Genomic DNA, 19467 nt, shown 5'->3' with positions numbered 1-19467 from the left:
GGTTCAGCAACTCGCATGTTCTGATATTCAGTAATACCTCATTATTTTCTTTCTCCCTGATGATAGGGACAAAATTTTAGATTCACAAAACCACTGATGGTGGGACCAGTGTGATGGCTCAGTTGGCTAATCTTCCCCTGCAAGCAGTTACATTCATATGGGCTCAGGTTCATGCTCCCTGCTCTGCTTTCAATCTGCTCCCTGCTTGTGGCCTGGGAAAGCAGTGGAAGATGGCCCAAACCTTGGGACCTTACCCTGTGTGGAAGACCTGGAGGAGGCTCCTGGCTTCTGGCTTTGGATTGCTCAGCTCCAGCTATTGCAGTCATTTGGGAGTGAACCACTGGAATAAGAATCTTGCTGTCTCTCTCTGTAAATCTGCCTTTCCAATAAAAGATAAGTAGGTCTTTAAAAAAAAAAAAGAAAGAAAACTAATGGAGCAAAGATACCGTTGACATCCACCTATTTTTTTATTTGATTTGATTTAATGTTTTAGTACAATATTAGTAAAGTTTTTGAAGCCATTATTATTACTAAGGCTGAAATTTCCTCATTGTGTTTGCAATGACTAGAATTGAACCTAAGTAGAATTTTTTTCTATTGCACTTCATTTCTGGTATAGTTATGGTGTTACTCGGGACTCACCTTTTCTTTTGAGTTTAGTTGTTGCTTTCACTTTTTTTTAAATTAACTTATTTATTTAATCCCTTCCCTCCACCCTGCCCTGGGAAACACCTCAGGAGACAGGGTGTTTATAATAGACTGCCCCTGAGTGGCCAGTGGCCTCAGTTATTTGCTAGTTTGTTCTGTAGTGTTGTAGCCTGCTCCCCACCCCACCCCTCCAGCGTCAACATGCAGATGCAGCAGGGGCTCAAAGACAGCATGTTGCTTTCACATGGGAGTTCAGTTTTTATGTCTAGGCTTTGCTGTGTTTTCTCATTTTAGGTGAAAGCCCATGGATTTCACTTCTTAGTTGACTTTTTTCCTTCCCAAAAAGGAAAAATTACATTCAAAAAATTTTTTCTTTCAGATTTATTTTATTTAGTTGAAAGACAGAGTTAGAGATCATTCATCTGTTGGTTCACTCCCCAGACCACTACAACAGCTGGTTCTGAGCCAGGCCAAGGCCAAGAGCTTTATGCAGGTGTCCCACAGGGACATAGGGTCACAACGACCCGGGCTGTCTTCCAGTGCTTTCCCTCACACATTAGCTGGAAGCTGAATTGGAAGTGGTTCAGCTGAGACTTGAACTGGCACTCTTACGGAATGTCCATTACAGGTGATGGTTTAACCCATTACACCTTTCTCTTACCGTTGGCAAGCATCTTCATAATTGAAACACACAAAGGAAGGATAACTTCATACTTTGAAATATTAATAAATTTAAGAAACATTTCTTTGAATCTATTTAGAGTCTCCTTTTGTGGATATAGTAATATGACAGGATATCTTAGGCTTCTGTTATGACATTGGAAACCTTATTTCATCAGTAATACTTTCTGACACAGTGACAGTTATCTGTATACGACCTTACTGTGTATGTAAACCCTGGGGATTGGCAATTCAATTTGGCTTGACAGTACCATTTGCCAGAAAATGAGCCTTTTAAAATGTACTTTTTGTTGCAGAAGAGGATGAGTCGGCACTTAAGAGGAGTGAGCTTGTTAACTGGTACTTGAAGGAAATTGAATCGGAAATAGATTCTGAAGAGGAACTTATAAATAAAAAGAGAATCATTGAGAAAGTTATTCATCGACTCACACACTATGTATGTATATATCTGCATTACCATAATATATCATGGGTAGGAGGTTCACCTATTCTCATTGGTGAAGATTTGTTTGATGTTTATTTATTTAGTATTATTTGAACGTGGTCGAAGTTATTCATTGTGAAACAAGGGAGAAAGCGTCAGTGATAAACTCTGCTACAACAAGCAGGTTAAATCTGGGAAGATGGCTTTGGATTCTTGCTGTTTTGAGTATTTTTGTTCTTTACGTGCTGTAGCCCTTTGCACCTTTGGTCATGCAGTAAATGTTTAAGTATCTTTACCACCTATTTCCCTATGTTTTATCTTCCTTATTTCTTGGTTTCCGCCTTACACAGCCCAATAATCATTCTTATCTCATACTTTCAACTTTTTCCTTTATCTCTTTTAACCCCAGCCTTGATTAATTTTCATTTCTTTGTGCACCTGCCTATCTCTAAGCAACTAAAAGTGTTTGGAGAAAAGCATACAGTCTGTGTGCCCTGTGTTACTTAGATTCATGACCATATGTCTGGAGCAGACATGTTCTAACTTTTGTTTTGGTCAGCCTCATAATAGCATGGTAAAATTCTTCTCAGTCCATCTCACACTCTCTTAAAGGCCTTAATATGTTTTCTGCACTTGCCCACTGGTCATCCTAGATATTCAGCTTGTCAGAAGTATTTGTTGCAAGGTATTCCTTCTGGTAATACTTTGTTCACTGGATTTCTAAGTGATCTAATTTTTTTTTTAAACTTTTTTTTTTTAAAGATTTATTATTATTGGAAAGCCAGATATACAGAGAGGAGGAGAGACAGAGAGGAAGATTTTCCGTCCAATGATTCACTCCCCAAGTGAGCCGCAACGGGCCGGTGCTATGCCGATCCGATGCCGGGAACCTGGAACCTCTTCTGGGTCTCCCACGCGGGTGCAGCGTCCCAAAGCTTTGGGCCGTCCTCAACTGCTTTCCCAGGCCACAAGCAGGGAGCTGGATGGGAAGTGGAGCTGCTGGGATTAGAACCGGCGCCCATATCGGATCCCAGGGCGTTCAAGGCGAGGACTTTAACTGCTAGGCCACGCCGCCGGGCCCTAAGTGATCTCATTTTCCTGGATCTTCTCATACTGGACGTACCTTGAATCCTTTTTCCTGGAACTTTATCTTGGTAGACTTTAGACCAGTTGCATTCACTGCCCAATTTATCTTCCTTGGCTTAAGGATTTTCTACCTGCTGTTTCCTAGATTTCTGTCTTCATCTCTTACCTTTTCACTAAGCTTGAGATGTACATACACAGTTGCCTACCAGTGTCACTGGGTGAAAGGGCAAGAGGAAGAGTGATGTGCTATGAGGTGCATGAGGGGGACAGAGCTAGACTGTGCAGTGTACTGCAGCTCATGGTAAGGGTACATTTTATTCTAAATCTAACGGGCAAACAGGGCAGTAAAACAATTTATCTTTTAAGAAGACAACTGCTGTTGGACAGAGAAGAGGTGTTAAAGGAAGCCCAGGCATGGTGCCCTGTGCAGGCTGTTGAGGCAGTGAGCAGGAAATATATACACACAGGGAGACTCACAGGTTTTGATAAAGAAGAATTATGAAGGACAGTAAAATCAAGACATCAAGGAGGATTCCTGGGTGTTTGATGTATAACCATTGGGTAAATGACACTGACTGAGGAGGGAAAAACAGTTTTTGAAAACATTTAACATGAGATGCCTGTTAGTTCATTGGTAAGCAGCTATCTGTATAAATCCCTAAAGCCAAGGAAGGTAAGTTGGGCAGTGAGTGCAAATGGTCTAAAGTACACCAAGTTTCAGGAAGAGGGATTCAGGTGATTTTGATAGGTATGTGGAGGAACAAAATTAAAGGATAAATATATTTAGGTGCACAGATTTTTTAGAACCCATACTTGGTTTTTTTTTTTTATGATGGCATTTTCCACAAAGTTTGAACATCTTCGTTTGCATAAATTTTAGGTTCTGTGCACCAAAGTAAACTAATATTTTAATTCTGTTTTCCATTAAATTGTAGAAGCTTTTTTTTTTATCTTAAAAGTGTGTCACATATGAGGAAAAACTGCTTACCTGAGGAGTCAAATCAGTATTTGATTACAGGGTGAGGGTGTGTGTGTGTAGGAAATTGAGAACACTTAGATCAAAATTAATACATGAAATGCATGTATGAAAGGTCAAGCTGAACTGAAGTGAAACATGCTCAGAGTTACCTTTGTAGTGGTGGGAAATGTCTTAGCACTGGTCAATTTGTCCCTCCTTGCCCTTTGAGAAAATGACCCACTAAGAAACCCAGATTGGGACTGTGGAACAAAAGATGAAACTCACTAATCTAAAGCGGGATTACCTCTGTCAGCTCAGTTGCCTTGCTCCAGCAGACTGTAGAGTTTACAGTCAGATGATCAGCTGATCAGATGTGCTTCCTGAGAAGCTGTGGTAGGGCACACAGTGAGGGCTTCAGAGTATTCAATCCCCCTTGTTGACATCAGGGTATTTACTGTAAGGCTTTACTTATAGTTTTAGGATTAAATAATTCTTTTCTGAGTTTCTTCTTGGGCTTATGGTTCTCATAGTAAACATTTTCAGATGACAGTTGTGCCATGGGCTTGAAATCTCTATTCAAGATTTGAAGCTAAATGACAGTGTACTTTTTGCTTTTATTCTCTTGATTCTACTTCTGAATCATGCATGAGTGGTGTATGATTATCGTCAGTGGCCAGTAAATATGAAATGACTAACATTAAACTAAATTTTGCACAATTATATAATCCTAATTATACAATATTGGTTTGTATTAACTTCTGTCTTCTTAAAATTGCATTTATAACATTTGATTTAATGATCTGGAAAATATTATTAAAATCACAATATCCATTGAACTTAATTTTTTTTAAGAAGGAAATGAATGAAAAGGTCCCCATCCTTTTGGGAAAGGGATTTAGGAGAGTGTTAATAATGATTTTAAGATTTAGTCCTGGGACTCATGTTGTGGTTTACTGGGTTAAGCTATTGCCTATGATGCTGATGACCCATTAAGTACAGGTTTGTATCCTGACTGCTCCACTTCCATTCCTACTTTCTGTTAATGAACCTGGGAAAACAGTGGAAGATGATTCTAATACTTGGACCCCAGACAGCCATTTCGGAGACCTGAATTAAGCTCTTGGTCTTGGCCTCATTCAGTCTTGACCATTGTGGCCATTTGGGAGGTAAACTGGCAGATAAAGATTTGTCTCTGTCCCTGTCTCTCTATCTCTGTAAATCTGCCTTTCAAATAAGTCATGTTTAAAAAGGAAGAAAGGAAGAAAGAAAAGCAAGTGGATTCCAAGTACCCTAACAGCAACCAAAAAAGATAGTCTCTGAGTTTCTGCTGAGAATAGGAAAGAAAAATGTCAGTATTAAAACATTCAAAAGGATTGGTGTGTGTGGACATTTTTCATAAAACTACTGGAGATCTGAGGACAAATGTTCATGTTTGGCAGGATCACGTTCTAATTGAGCTCACCCAAGCTGGATTGAAAGGCTCCACAGAAGGAAGTGAAAGCTATGAAGAAGATCCATACTTGGTAGTCAACCCCAACTACTTGCTTCAAGACTGAAATACAGTTACTGACCAGTAATGGGAACCATCATGGCTCAAGCCTGGATATGCCTGCTGGGGAGAGATGTGTCTTTGCAAGTGATGCTTTAGGATTTGCTTTGAGAAACAAGAACTGATGGCCCTGTGTGTGTCGCAATTCTGTCCTATGCTTTGAACCAACGATAGGCTCTAGCACGTCCTTTAGTGTGCTGCTTGGCCTAATAGAATTGGAAACCAATAATGTATGATTTCTATAGGACTTGTTTTCATGTAGAAGAGGCCCATGTTATATATACTATCTTACTGAAGAAGTAACTTTTTCAATTGCCAACTGCTGCTTTTATTCATCAAAATAAAATAACTTGCTTGAGTTGTCTATTGATTTATTTCTCTAGTCTGTTACTGCTTCTCGTGCTCCTTTGTTTTTTTTTTTTTGTTTTGTTTTGTTTTTTTTTTGATCCAGGGTGAAGGGAGGAAAGTATATCATTATGGTTTAGTATATGTTTCCTGTAAGGAAGGGATAAGGAACTTTTTTTTCTTCCCCTAACACTATGTAGGTATTCACAAGCTACACAAAATTATAAACTTAAAAATTAACCACGATAGCTTTATTAAATATCAAGTGCCAACTATAATTGCCTTGGCAGAGCCAAACCAAATGATTTTGGGGACTTAGATAGCCCAAAGGCCAGACGTTGTCTGCCCCTGCTAAGGAGTCATTGTACAATGAACATGAAAATTAAAGGTCTTATAGGTAACTATCTGAAGTTGATTCCAGGATTCCCTCCCCACCCCTTAAACAGTGAATGATTTATTTTTAAATAATAACATGCTGGCAGTTGTAACGTCCTAAACTAAGCAGTATTGACTCATGTTTTGGAAAAGTAGTCGGTCCATGAGGTAGAATGGAGCCTGTTGGGTCCCAGTGTGGTGGCCTAACAGCTAACGTCCTCACCATTAATGCGCTAGGATTGCATATGGGGTGCTGGTTCTAATCCAGGCAGCCCCACTTCCATCCCACTCCCTGCTTGTGGTCTGGGAAAGCAGTCGAGGAAGGCCCAAAGCCTTGGGCCCCTGCACCCGCGTAGGAGACCTGGAAGAAGCTCCTGGCTTTGGATCAGCACAGCTCCGGCTATTGCAGTCACTTGGAGAGTGCATCATTGAATGGAAGATCTCTCTCTCCTCTCTATATATCTGACTTTGCAATAAAAATAAATCTGTGCTCACTTTGGCAGCACATATACTAAAATTGGAACAATACAGAGAAGATTAACATGGCCCCTGTGCAAATTCGTGAAGCATTCCATATTTTTAAAGTGTTGCATCAAAATAAACTTATCTTTGAATTCCATTCTCCAAAAAAATTAATAAATTTTCTTTAAAAAATGGGGCCTATCTGTAGATGAAGTTGAAACTTTGCTTAACAAGTAGTTAAACATAATACTTCAGAGAAAAAACCAATTGGGCAGGTATTGTAGCCTGGTAGAGTTGAGTTTTTGTTTGTTTTTTTAATTATTTTATGACAGAGAGGTTGAGTTCTTGACAACCACTTAGGGCACCCTGATGCAGTTCTACACTCTGTGCTTTAGCCTGACCCAGCATGTGGGTGAAAGAATAATTCTCACTCAAAGCTTGAAAATTTGGAATACATTAAGGAATGATGGATATGACAGTTTAAAAATACATCTTGGATATTAAATCCTTCAACTCAACTGAAAGCTGATTGTCAACCAGATATTCCAGTATGTTGTGACCAGCAATTTAAGTCCACTTAACATACGTGAGTGTGTGTGATCAAGTCCTGACTGCTTTTGAACCAGCTTCCTGTTAATGTACCTGGGAGGCAGAAGGTGATGACCAAGCATTCGAATTGTTGCCACCTACCTGAGAGACCCAGATGGGGTTCCTGGCTCTTGGTTTCAGCCAGGCTATTGGGGGCAGTTAGGAAAGTGAGCCAGCCAATGGAAGACCATTGATTGGTCTACCTTTCAAATAAATTTTAAAGTACTCTGCTGAAAATGTAATATAAAATTTCTGATTCAAAACTTGAGGGATATTACAACAAGTACTTTTCCTAATAGCAAAAGTAATAAACTTCAGGTGTCAAACACTGCATTTATAACTGATCCGATGCTAGTCACAGTCATCAAAATTAAAGCTACCCACTATACAAACTACATTGAAGAACAAGGGGATGGAAAATTATTAATAGGTCAACATTTTGGCACAATGGGTTAAGCCACCACCTGCATCTCAAGCCAGTTGGAATCTGGGCTGCTCCACTTAATGATCCAGATCCCTGCAGATAAACCTTAGAAAGCAGCCGAAAGTGGCCCAAGTCCTCCATGTGAGAAATTGCCTCCTGGCTTTGGCCTGGCCTGTTTGGGGAGTGAACCAACAAATGAAAAATTCCTCTCTGTATCATTCTGCCTTTCAAATAAATATTTTTTAAAATTTAAGCTTGAAGATGTTATGTAAATGAGTGGATTGCATACCCATGAAGCTCTCTAGGTGGGATGAAGCAGGGGGGAGGTAGGCAATGGAAAAGCCCCCACCTCCCCCCGTGACCATGCATGAGAGGGAGATGTTGCGCCACTCCTTGTTGCAGATCGCTTCAGCACCAGGGGACAGAGATAGTCCCCTGATTTGGGGAAACCAGGTACCCTGATAGGGGAAGAATGTCCTAAGGGTGTTCCTTGAGTAGTCTCAATTGCTCTGAGATGCTGTTGGCTTCCTAGCACCAAGTATGAGACACCACTTTCCATACTTGTTGATAGTCTGTTTCATTATGCCCATATTCTTATATGCCTGGTAGAGATTTTGGCTTGTAACCTTAAACCCTCTCTGCGTCTTTTCATGAAGTACTCAGGATCCTCTATTGAATCACAGAGGCCAGTTGTCACATGCGTGTGCATCTGGGATGTTGTCTTTCCTTACTTGAGTCAGCAATGGAGGTGGCCCATTCGCACAACAGACCAGACCAAACTTCCATGTGGTGTTGCCTGAGATTGGAGATCAGGTGGAGTAGACCCATTGAGCTGACTCCTAAGAACCCTGATTGTCATGTGCACAGGCAAGTGCTGTGGCCTTGTTGGAGTGACCCCTAGGAAATCCAGCCAGGCCCACTCCTGAGCCTAGCCCCTGCATGTGCCAATGGGTGCTATGGCCCACCTGGTCCCACCTGCAGACCAGACTTGTGCCAATGGGTGCTGTAGTCTAGTCAGGAGACCCCCTACAGACCCCCTTCCAGGCCTGGTCCCAGAACTGGCTCTCAAATCAAATGCACCAGCAAGTGCTACTGCCTAGCCCACCCCCAGTTCGCTCGCATGCTTGCTGGTGGTTGCTACAGCCCAGCCTGGCCCCGCCAGCCCCCAGCCCTAGTTCGTGCATGAGCAAGTGGGTGCTGTCACCTGACTTCACCCCTCACCAAATCTGGCTCTTAGTGTGCACTAGCAGATTCTGCAACCTGGCCCACACCTGGCACCTGTATCTGTGGGTTCAGATTACTAAGCAGTCTAAGGAGACTCATTTTTTAAAACAGCCACACTGGATGGGTTGAATAGCCAATAAATTATTTGCATCAATTACTGAACGTAAGAAGACTAAGATAATACACTAATCTGAAACCTGAATCCAAGTCAGATTAGTGAGTTTTGCTAGAGTACCCACTCTTGCTGGTGATAAGCAATCATTTATAGGACAGATCACATGTACATTCATTGTTGCTCCAATTCATCATCCTCAAGTGCAAACCAAGGTATCAGTACCCAAGGTAGGGGACACTGTATGAAGTGGAAAAGAAAAATTTATAATTGAACAAGTATCTGGGTGGAATAATGGTGAGTTCAGTAGCTGTTAGAGCTGGCTGAAAGACTCCCAAACTTTACCCAAGGCACCCCACATTTAGCAGGAGTTAAGAAAGGACACCCATCATGATTTCACCTGGACAGACTTGTACCCCAAACATGCCAAGTACCATAGCCACAGCGTGGGGGCCGCGGGGATCACTATCCAATCCAAGATGTGCTCAGTGAGTTAGTAACCCACCCAGAGAACAACTAAATTGCTGGTCATTACCTACAACCCAGACTGCCAGCTCACAAGATCCCATGCTTAATGCAGGGGCTTCCCAGGAACTTCATCCAATTTCTAGCCCTCCCCACAGCTAGCTACTCCTACTCAGGCACAGGTCTTCCAGTTCCAGATCCTCACCGTGTTCCAGCCCCTACCCAAGAGCTCACCCATCAAAGGGATTGAAAGTTACTCTTCCTTTAGATAGTCTAAAAACAAAAGCTTATTGTACTGTTTTACTATTCTTTAATAGTTTTTTCTGTACTTCAAGAGGAATTTCTGGGGTATATTTTTTCAGCCTACATTTTTTTAAAAGAGAAAATATGAACTTTGAATATTACAAGCTGTCTCCTACTCTTGTGGCTTTCTTCCAATCGAAACATTATTGTTTGTGCTCCTGAAGTTTCTGAGGCTGACAGTTCCTGAAACTCAGCTACCATTTGTAAGTTGAGGATGCATCACTTCTTACTGTTGCTACCTTTAACAGCAGAGGGCATCCTAGTTCCTGCAGGTCCAATTAGGGAATGTGTGTCTATGCAGAGTTAACTTGAAAGGCAGAATAGAAGTGAACCATCCACTGGTTCACTGTCAAAGTGGCTTAACAGCTGGGCTTGAGCTAGAAACCGGAAAGTTCATCGGGTTCTCCCACATGGATGACAGGGGCCTAGCACATGGGCCATCTTCTGTTGCCTTGTAAGGCAGATTAACTGGATAGAAAGTGGAGCAGGTGAAGTGATAAGTGGATAATGAGGTGTCCCCAGAGGATATGTCCAGGTCCTATACACTGCCTCAACAAGGAAGTCTAGGACTAGACAGTTTTAAATAAAGCAGGCAAGCAGCTTATTGTAAAAGGAAGGGCACTCTCTAGGCTAGCTGGTAGAGCTGGAACATCTGCCAAAAGGGTGTGAGGGTTTATTATTATTGTTTCATTTTAATGGTGGGGCAAGAATATTCATGGAATAGGGAAGAGTTCTGGGAACAAATGAGGCTTCCCTGGAGTAGAAGCACCATGTATTTTATTTCCTAGTGAGGTCCTTTCAGGACTGTCAAGACATTTCTGGATTCAATTGGCAGCCGAAACTACAATGCTAGTAATATCATGAGCCTAAAGTTAAGGTCACTGTACTGCTGACAGTATTGTAATTGATAAGTCAAGTCCTGCAAAGTTCTGAGGACATCTAGGCTCCTCTCTTATTAGCTGTCTGCTGATACTAACATATATGAGATCTTTGTGAAGACAGTTAGGTATTCAGATTAAGAGATAGACATAATATTCCACAATGGAAAAGTTTGAATATTTGAAGTTGCCAAATGGTCTGTAAAAATCATGACTTAAAATCCTAACAGATACCTATCCATAGGTATAAATTATGACATATATGCTGTGGGATAGGCACTAAATTGAGATAGAACTAGATGTTTAGAAATGGAAATATATCCAGGTCACATGGAAAAGAAAATAGACATTTAGGGGCCAGCACAATGGTTCAACTGGCTAATCCTTTTAAAAATATATTTATTTTTATTACAAAGTCAGATATACAGAGAGGAGGAGAGACAGAGAGGAAGATCTTCCGTCCAATGATTCACTCCCCAAGTGAGCCACAACAGCCAGTGCTGCACCGATCTGAAGCCAGGAACCTGGAACCTCTTCCAGGTCTCCCATGCGGGTGCAGGGTCCCAAGGCATTGGGCCATCCTCGACTGCTTTACCAGGCCACAATCAGGGAGCTGGATGAGCAGTGGAGCTGCTGGGATTAGAACCTGCACCCATATGGGATCCCGGGGTGTTCAAGGCAAGGACTTTAGCTGCTAGGCCACGGTGCTTGGCCCTCAACTGGCTAATCCTAGCCTCCAGGGGCTGGCATCCCATATGGACAGTGATTCATGTCTCAGCTATTCCACTTTCCGTCCAGCTTCCTGCTATGGCCTGGGAAAGAAGTGGAGGCTGGTCTAAGCCTTAGGAGACCCAAAACAAGCTCTTGGCTCCTGGCTTCAGATAAGCTCAACTTTAGCCATTCTAGGCATTTGAGGAGTGAACCACTGGATAAAAGATCTTTCTCTGTCTCTTCTCCGTAGATCTGTCTTTCCAATACAAATAGTACAACTTAAAAAAAAGAAAGTGCATAAACATGATCAGGAAGATTTGGAGAAAAAAGCAAGATAGGAGGGGCCATGTCCTATCAGAAAGTCAAAAAAAGTATTTACAGCATGATAGCAGTTAAGGTTGTATGGTACTGGCACAGGACTAGATAAATTAGTCAAAGTCCAAAAGTGTCTACATGTATTGATTTTTTTTCAGTATTGGTAAGGTAGCATTTCACATAGTAGGGGAGGAATGGTTTATGTTAGATATTGACCTGCCATGGTGCTGGTCTTTATATGTAGTGTTGAAGCCACTACCTGTGATGCCGACATCACATATGGGTGCCATTTCATACCTTAGCTACTCCATTGGTGATTTAGCTCCCTGGTAACGCCCTGGAAAAAGTAGCAGAATATGGCCAAGCCCCTGGGCCCCTGCCACCCACGTGGGAGAGCTGATAAGGCCACTGACTCCTGTTTTCATCCTGACCCATCCCTAGCAATTGTGGGTGTCTGAGAATGACTCAGAAAATGAAACATCTGTATGTGGTGTGTGTGTGTGTGTGTGTGTGTGTGTGTGTGTGTGTGTGTCTCCCTCTCAATAACTGACTTAAAAAAAAAAAGATTTATTTTTATTGGGAAACCAGGAAAGGCAGAGAAAGGAGGAGAGGCAGAGATCTTCTTGCCATTGCATTCATTCCACAAGTGGATGCAATGGCCAGAACTGCACTGATTCTAAGTCAGGAGTCAGGAGCTTCTTCTGAATCTTCCACACGGGTACTGGGTCCCAAGGCTTTGGGCCATCTTCCATTGATTCCCTAGGCAACAAGCAGGGAGCTGAATCAGAAGGGGGTCCACCAGGATTAGAACTAGCACCCATATGGGATCCCAGCACATGCAAGTCAAAGACTTTAGCCAAAAGACTACTGTACTGGGCCCCTCTATAACTTAACTTTCAAATAAATAAATCTTTTTTTTAAAGAAATGGACTTACCACACAACATATACAGTTATAATCCACGCTAGTTAAAGATGTAAAGATTAAAAGCAAAAATATAGAGAGAATCAAGATGGTGGGATAGGGTAAGGACATGTTTAAACAGACGAGTAAACGTAACCAGTGTAAAGCAGAGAGGGCACATTACAGGAAATAGGAAAGGAAAGAAAAACAGCAGAAGGGTATCTGGAGAATGACAGACACAGGAAAACAACAGACACAGCGGGGTGTATTGCCCAGTGGCATTCAGTGAGCAGTGATCTGAATTGCACCAGCAGCCGGAACTCTACCAGCAACCAGGTGGGAAGGGGGGGTCTACTGGAAGCTTAGGCAGTGAACCCAAAAAACTGCCTATCCTGATGGTCTGTTTGATTTGACTAGAAGAAGAGACAGAGCAGAAGGTCCAAGATGGGCCGTGCAGGAACAGAGTAGATTTCACAGCCCAGTCCGCCCCCTAGAACTGAACTGGACACCATTTTGTATTGGCAGGCAAAGGCTCTGGGACAGTACTGTGCAAGCATGAGCAGGGAGTGAATTCATTTCTGGCTCAGTGATTGCAGCAATGTGGCATCCTACAGGTTACTCCACCAAAGATAGGTTCCGGTAGCCCTCAGACCTGACTGCCAGCAGATTAAGAGTTCTAGCAGTGGCATATCAGGTGCCATTTTGTATGGTGTGGCAAAGACTTTAAGACTGCAGGGACAACACTGAGCTGCATTTGTGCAGAGCTGGGAGCAAACCCACTTAGCTCAGTGCATTGTACTAGTCCCACAGGGAAAATAATACCAACTTTGGCATCATATGGGTCAAAATAGATCCATGTGGCTCTCAGACCTAACAGTCAACAGGTTCTGGCAAGATCAGCACCAACAATAACCTAGCTATATAGGACACTTTGTGTCTCCCTAGTGTTGGGACCTGCTCTAACAGGAAGTGGGAGAAAGGTTGTGAGGAAAACAGTGCAACCTCAGCACAGTATCACAGGAGGTGCAGAATGGTGAGCCAGGAGCTGGAGCTACGGAGACCATGGTGGAAGTCTAACAAGAACCCAGACCTGGAACTCACTGGAGGGAGTGGCACAAATGACTGCAAACAAAGAGCCATGTACCAACTGCAATAAGTAAAGTTGAACTGTAGACCTGTGGGTGACACAGCTTAGAAACCTGCCCCAAGGAGAAGAATCTGGTAACCAGAAGAATAATAATCAAGAGCAAAAGAAGAGACAAAGGCACAATGAATATTACTGAAGACTCCCCTGCAAAGGAGCAAAAGCCTTTGCCAACCTCAGAGTTCATTGAGGAAGACATTGAGAACATGGGTGATACAAAATTCAAAGCACTTGTTATAAAGCTTCCTTTCAACAACGAGAAACTCGTAAGTCAGGCATTCAAGGAATTCAAGGAATATGTCACACAGGAGTGAATCAAATGAAAGCTATTATATCAAAAATGAAGAATACAGTGGAGCAAATTAAAGTACAGTGGAGGGTCGCCCAAATAGAATGAAAGAGGCAGAAGAAAGAGTCTCAAAATTAGCAGATATTTCTTGTCACCACGGGGAAACAAACAAAAAGCTAGAAGAAGAGCTGGGTCAAGTTAAAAAAGTATTCAAGGGTCTGGCGCCATGGCCTAGCAGCTAAAGTCCTTGCCTTCAATGCCCTGGGATCCTATATGGGTGGTGGTTCTAATCCTGGCAGCCCATTTCCCACCCAGCTCCTCCCCCCCCTCGTGGCCTGGTAAACAGTCGAGGATGACCCAAAGCCTTGGGACCTTGCAACCACATGGGAAACCTGGAAGAGCTCCTGGCTCCTGGTTTTGGATCAGCACAGCACTGGCCAATGCAGTCACTTGGGGAGTGAATCATCGGATGGAAGATCTTCCTCTCTATCTCTCCTCTCTCCATATATCTAACTTTGCAATAAAAATAAATAAATCTTTTAAAAAGGTATTCAGGAACTGAAAGACACTGTTGAAAGACCACATATAAGAGTTAGAGGAGTTCCAGAAGGTATAGAAACAGAAGCTGGGATTAAAGGTGTATTTAGTGAAATAATAAGGGAAAATTTCCCTATTCTAGAGAGAGAATTGGGAAACAACATCCAGGAGGGCCACAGAACTCCCAACAAGGTTGACCAAAGGCAATCTTCACCACAACACATGATAATCAAGCTCTCTTCAATTAAACATAAGGAAAAGATTCTTAAATGTGCACGTGAAAAAAATTAACTGACATAAAAAGGAATGACAATTAAATTCACAGCTGACTTCTCACAGGAAACTCTACAGGCCAGAAGAATATGGAGTGACATATTCCAGATTCTAAAAGCAAAAGATTGTTGGCCCAGGATAATGTATCCAGCAATGCTTTCCTTTTTCTTTGAAAAATGAAACAGAATTCTTCCACAGCAAAGAAAAGCTAAAATAATATGTCTCTTCCATACCTACCCTACAAATGATACTTAAAGATGTTCTCTTTAAGTATTAAAGAGAAAAGGATTAGCACCCCCCAAAATCAAAGGCAAATGGGAAGAACATGCCAATGAAATAACAACCGAAGACTAAATCCATGAACAACCCTTTGCTAAAATGACAAAACCAAATTACCACACATTCATATTTACATTCACAACCCTGAATGTAAATGCCTTAAACTGATCAATCAAATGTCATAGATTAGTAGACTGGATTTAAAAACAAACCCATCTATTTATTGCCTAGAGGAGACACATTTCACCAACAAGGATCAGCAGAAGCTATATCTCATGGATCTTGATTTTTTTGTTAGTTTCATCTCTTCAAAACACTTTCCTCTGATTAAATTACTCAATGATGTATAAATCATACAATAGCATAATTTTCTTCAAAAAGGTTCTTGATTTTCATTTCTTCAGAGGCATATTAGTGATTCAGTAGCATGTTATTAAAATCATCACATTGTAAATTTCTTTTTTCGTCCTGTTGTTTTTGTTTTGTGGTTTTTCATTTAAGGGGATGTATGGTAACTGTGTAATGGAGACTATCATATCCAGATGTGAAGATACAATGCAATATACATCTCTATCTCCAGACCATAGATGGACTCCAATGAAACTGTTTACTATATCTTAACAATAGAATGCTGGAGTCTTTACCATTGTCCATGCCTGCAATGATGGACATATGACTGTTTATGAATAACTATATTATACTAATAAAATAGGGGACCTCTGTTGGGACGAGGAGGTAACTTGGGGAGAGGGTAAGGAAAATCCCAGGGGGTTTGGAAATTTATCATAAAGTCGTAATAGTAATAATTTTTTTTCAAAAAGAAAAAAATCACAGAAATACAGAAATACTTAAATGGGCTTGACATAGAAACTTTTTAAAAATATGAGTTTTTCATGATGGTTGGGGTCTCAAGACTTGGGGCTATCATCTGCTACTTTTCTAGGCCATAGGCAAGGAACTGGATGGGAAACAGAGCAATAAGGACACAAATCAGTACCCATATTGGATCCCAGCACTTGCAATATGAATATTTAGCCACTGAGCCATCGTTCCGGCCCTTGTAACATATTTTAATGTGTAATATCCTACCTCTATAAAGCTTTTGTGTTAATAATAAGCTAAAATGAAAGCTGAGAAAAGATATTAACATAAATCTAAAAAGGAAAATAAATGATCACTTAATGTGGAGAGCTTCACCACTAGATAATGTGTGATAAATGAAGTTTCAAAAAGCTAAATTTTATAATTTGTTATCCATGCAGCAATTGAGACTCACTTTCAACTGTAGGTAGGAATTAAATATTAAGCAGCCTATTTAAATTTTAAATAGCCATTTCAGATGAAAAATGTAAATGAGTAAGCCTGTTCAGTCATAAGCTTAATTTTTTAAAATTGTGTTTTAAACAGTGGACAAGTGGGAGAAGTTTATTTATAAAGATATTTGCAGCAAAAACATATTGAAATTGTTATAAATCTTATAATTTGCATTAAGGTTGCCTTATATCAGAGTGTACATGCAGTATTTGTTCTTTCGGGATTAACTTATTTCACTGAGCATAATGGTCTGAAGTTGGGACCATCTGATTGCAAATTGAAATATTTTCTTCTTCTTAATAGCAGAGTAGTATTCCATGGAGTAGATGTACCACACTTTCTTTAACCACTCCTCTTTGGATGGGCATCTGGGTTTCTTCCAGGTCTTTGTTATTGTAGATTGTGCTACTATAAATATAGGATTACATATCTCTTTCTCATATGCATATTTCATTTCCTTTGGATATATTCCTAGCTGGGTCATATGGCAGGTTTATTTGCAATTCTCCAAGCACTCTCCATATTGATTTCCACAGTGGTTGTACTAGCCTACACTCCCACCAGCAGTGAAGGAGGGTACCTTTCTTCCCACATCCAAGCCAGCAGGTGTTGTTAGTAGAGTTCTGAATGTAGGCCAGTCTCACTGGAGTTAGGTGGAACCTCAATGTGATTTTCATTTATATCTCCCTGATGACTAGGGAGCCTGAGCATTTTTTCATGTCTGTTAGCCATTTGAATCTGTTCTTTTGAAAAATGTCTGTTCTTTTCCTTTTCTCATTTTGTTACAGGTTTTTGTTTTGTTTTGTTTTGTTTTGTTTTTTACTATCCCTGGGTATCTGAAGCTCTTTGTAGATCCTAAATATTAGTCCCGTATCACTTGTATAGTGTGCAAAAATTTTTTCCCATTCCATTGGTTTCTTCTTTGCTTTGTTAGTTATTTCTTTTGCTATACAGAAGTTTTTTAGAGTTTTTGGTAGAGTTGATGTCTTCCTAACCCAGGACGCTTATTGAACATAAAAACTGACTTGTAGACCTATAGGTAATACACCTTAGAAAACTGCACTAAGGAGAAAAATACACCAAATAGGATTGCAATGTCAAAAGTTAAGAGACAGAGGCATAATGAATGTTACTGAAGACTCCATGGTAGAGGAACAAAAGCCTCTAACACCCTCATCGTTAACTGAGGAAGACATTTTTTAAAAGAGGGATACAGAATTCAGAAAGCTTATTATAAAGTTTCTGACCAACAATGAGAAGCACATAATACAAGAGTTCAGAGAATTTAAAGAGTTTGTTGCACAGGAAATGAATCAAATGAACGCTGACATTTCAGAAGAATACAGTGGAACAAATTAAAAGTACAGTGGAGAGTCTAAAAAATAGAATGAATGAAGCAGAAGAAAGAATATCAGAATTGAAAGATATTTCCTGTCACCAGTGGGAAACAAACAAAAAGCTGGAAGCAAAGCTAGGCCAAGCAAGAAAAAAAAAGTATCTATCTATCTATCTATCTATCCATCCATCCAGGAATTGAAAGATACAATTAGAAGGCCCAACATAAGAATTATGGGAATTCCAGAAGGTGCAGAAAGAGCAAATGGGATCAAAGGTGTATTCAATGAAATAATACATAAAAACTTCCCTAAGCTAGAGAAAGAATTGGGAAGCAGCATCCAGGAGGGGCACAGGACTCCCAACAAGGTTGACAAAACGTGACCTTCACCAAAACACATGATAATCAAGCTCTCCTCAGTTGGACATAAGGAAAAAACCCGTAAATGTGCACATGACAAAAATCAAGTGACCTATAGACCAACCCCAATCAGATTCACAGTTGACCTCTCAGAGCAAACGCTGCAGTCTAAGAGAGAATGGAGCGACATATTCCAGACTCCTAAAGGGAAACATTTTCAGTCCAGAATAACGTATCCTGCAAAGCTCTCCTTTGTCTTTGAAAATGAAATAAAATTCTTCCACGATAAAGAAAAGCTCCAAGAATTTGTGTCCTCCAAACCAGCCCTACATCTAATACTAAAAAATGTTCTGGTGAAAGAGAAAAGGAATAGCAGCTACCAAAACCACAGGCATATGTGGAGAACATCCCACTAAAAGCCCAACAGAAGACTCAACCAAAGAACACCACATTATTAAGATGACAGAACCAAATTGCCACATATCCATATTAACATTGAATGTAAATGGTTTAAATTCATCAATCAATTACCATAGACTAGAGAAATGGATCAAAAAACAAAACCCATCTATCTGCTACTTACAGGAGACACATCTCACTAACAAAGATAGAGGAAACTGAAAGTGAAAGGATGGAAAAAGATATTCCAAGTGAATGGTACAGATGATATAGACATTGGTGTGGAAAACATTAAGAGATGAAAAAGGATACCATTTAGCAAGGGATCCATTTAGCAAGAAGAGATCACCATAATAAATATATTTGCACCAAATGTCAAGGCACCTAGCTATGTGAAACAGATATTAATGGATTTAAAGGGAGAAATAGACTCCAATACAATCATAGTGGGTGACCTTAATACCCCTTTAACATCAATGGACAGATAAAAAAAAAAATAAAACCAGAAACTCAGTAAAGAAACAAAAGAACTCACCCAAACTCTAGAGCAAATGGACTTAGTTGATATCTATTGAACCATTCATTTTACAGATAGAGAATACAGTTTTTTTCATCAGTGCATGGAACCTTCTCCAGAATCGACCATGTTATATGCCACAAAACAAGCCTCAGCAAATTTTTAAAAATCGAAATTATACCATGCATATTCTCAGACCATCATGGAGTGGAGTTAGAGACCAAGAAGTCAGAACACCCAAGAACACTTGCAAACACGTGGAGACTGAATAATATGTTACTAAATAAGCAATGGATCAGAGAGGAAATCTTTCCAAGGTCTTTTGGTTGACAAAGTCCACCTCAGTGTGTCCACAGACTCAAGAATATGCTGCAGAGCTTGGCCAGGGGTGTTGTCTAATTGATGAGACAGTTAATAACCCCTACTGGCCTGGATGAACTGTCCTTCATGGCCCCGGTCCCAAGGCTTTGGACCCAAGCATCTGGACATGCTGGCCACTGAATAGGCAACTACAACTGAGGAGGCCCAGTCCCAATACATGCATTCCAAGGTTAAGACTACACATCCTG

General features: G+C 40.7%; 1 protein-coding gene and 1 pseudogene across 1 annotated transcript in view; both read left to right on the top strand.

The window, feature by feature from the left end:
* Positions 1–5704, top strand: part of MCM6 (minichromosome maintenance complex component 6) — a 40993-nt gene extending 35289 nt beyond the window's left edge. Inside the window, exons 16-17 of the mRNA XM_058664445.1 lie at positions 1626–1765; positions 5237–5704. Coding sequence (XP_058520428.1) covers positions 1626–1765; positions 5237–5353 — 257 coding nt within the window. The 3' untranslated portion in view covers positions 5354–5704. The remainder of the gene's footprint in view (positions 1–1625; positions 1766–5236) is intronic.
* An 849-nt stretch (positions 5705–6553) lies between these two features.
* LOC118757919 (U6 spliceosomal RNA) lies at positions 6554–6647 on the top strand (annotated as a pseudogene).
* Positions 6648–19467: the final 12820 nt, after the last annotated feature.

The sequence above is a fragment of the Ochotona princeps genome, chromosome 5 (genome assembly GCF_030435755.1).
Source record: "Ochotona princeps isolate mOchPri1 chromosome 5, mOchPri1.hap1, whole genome shotgun sequence".
In the NCBI taxonomy this organism is placed as follows: Eukaryota; Metazoa; Chordata; class Mammalia; order Lagomorpha; family Ochotonidae; genus Ochotona; species Ochotona princeps.
The sequence above is the reverse complement of the archived record's forward strand: the minus strand, read 5'-3'. Positions and strand labels throughout refer to the sequence as shown.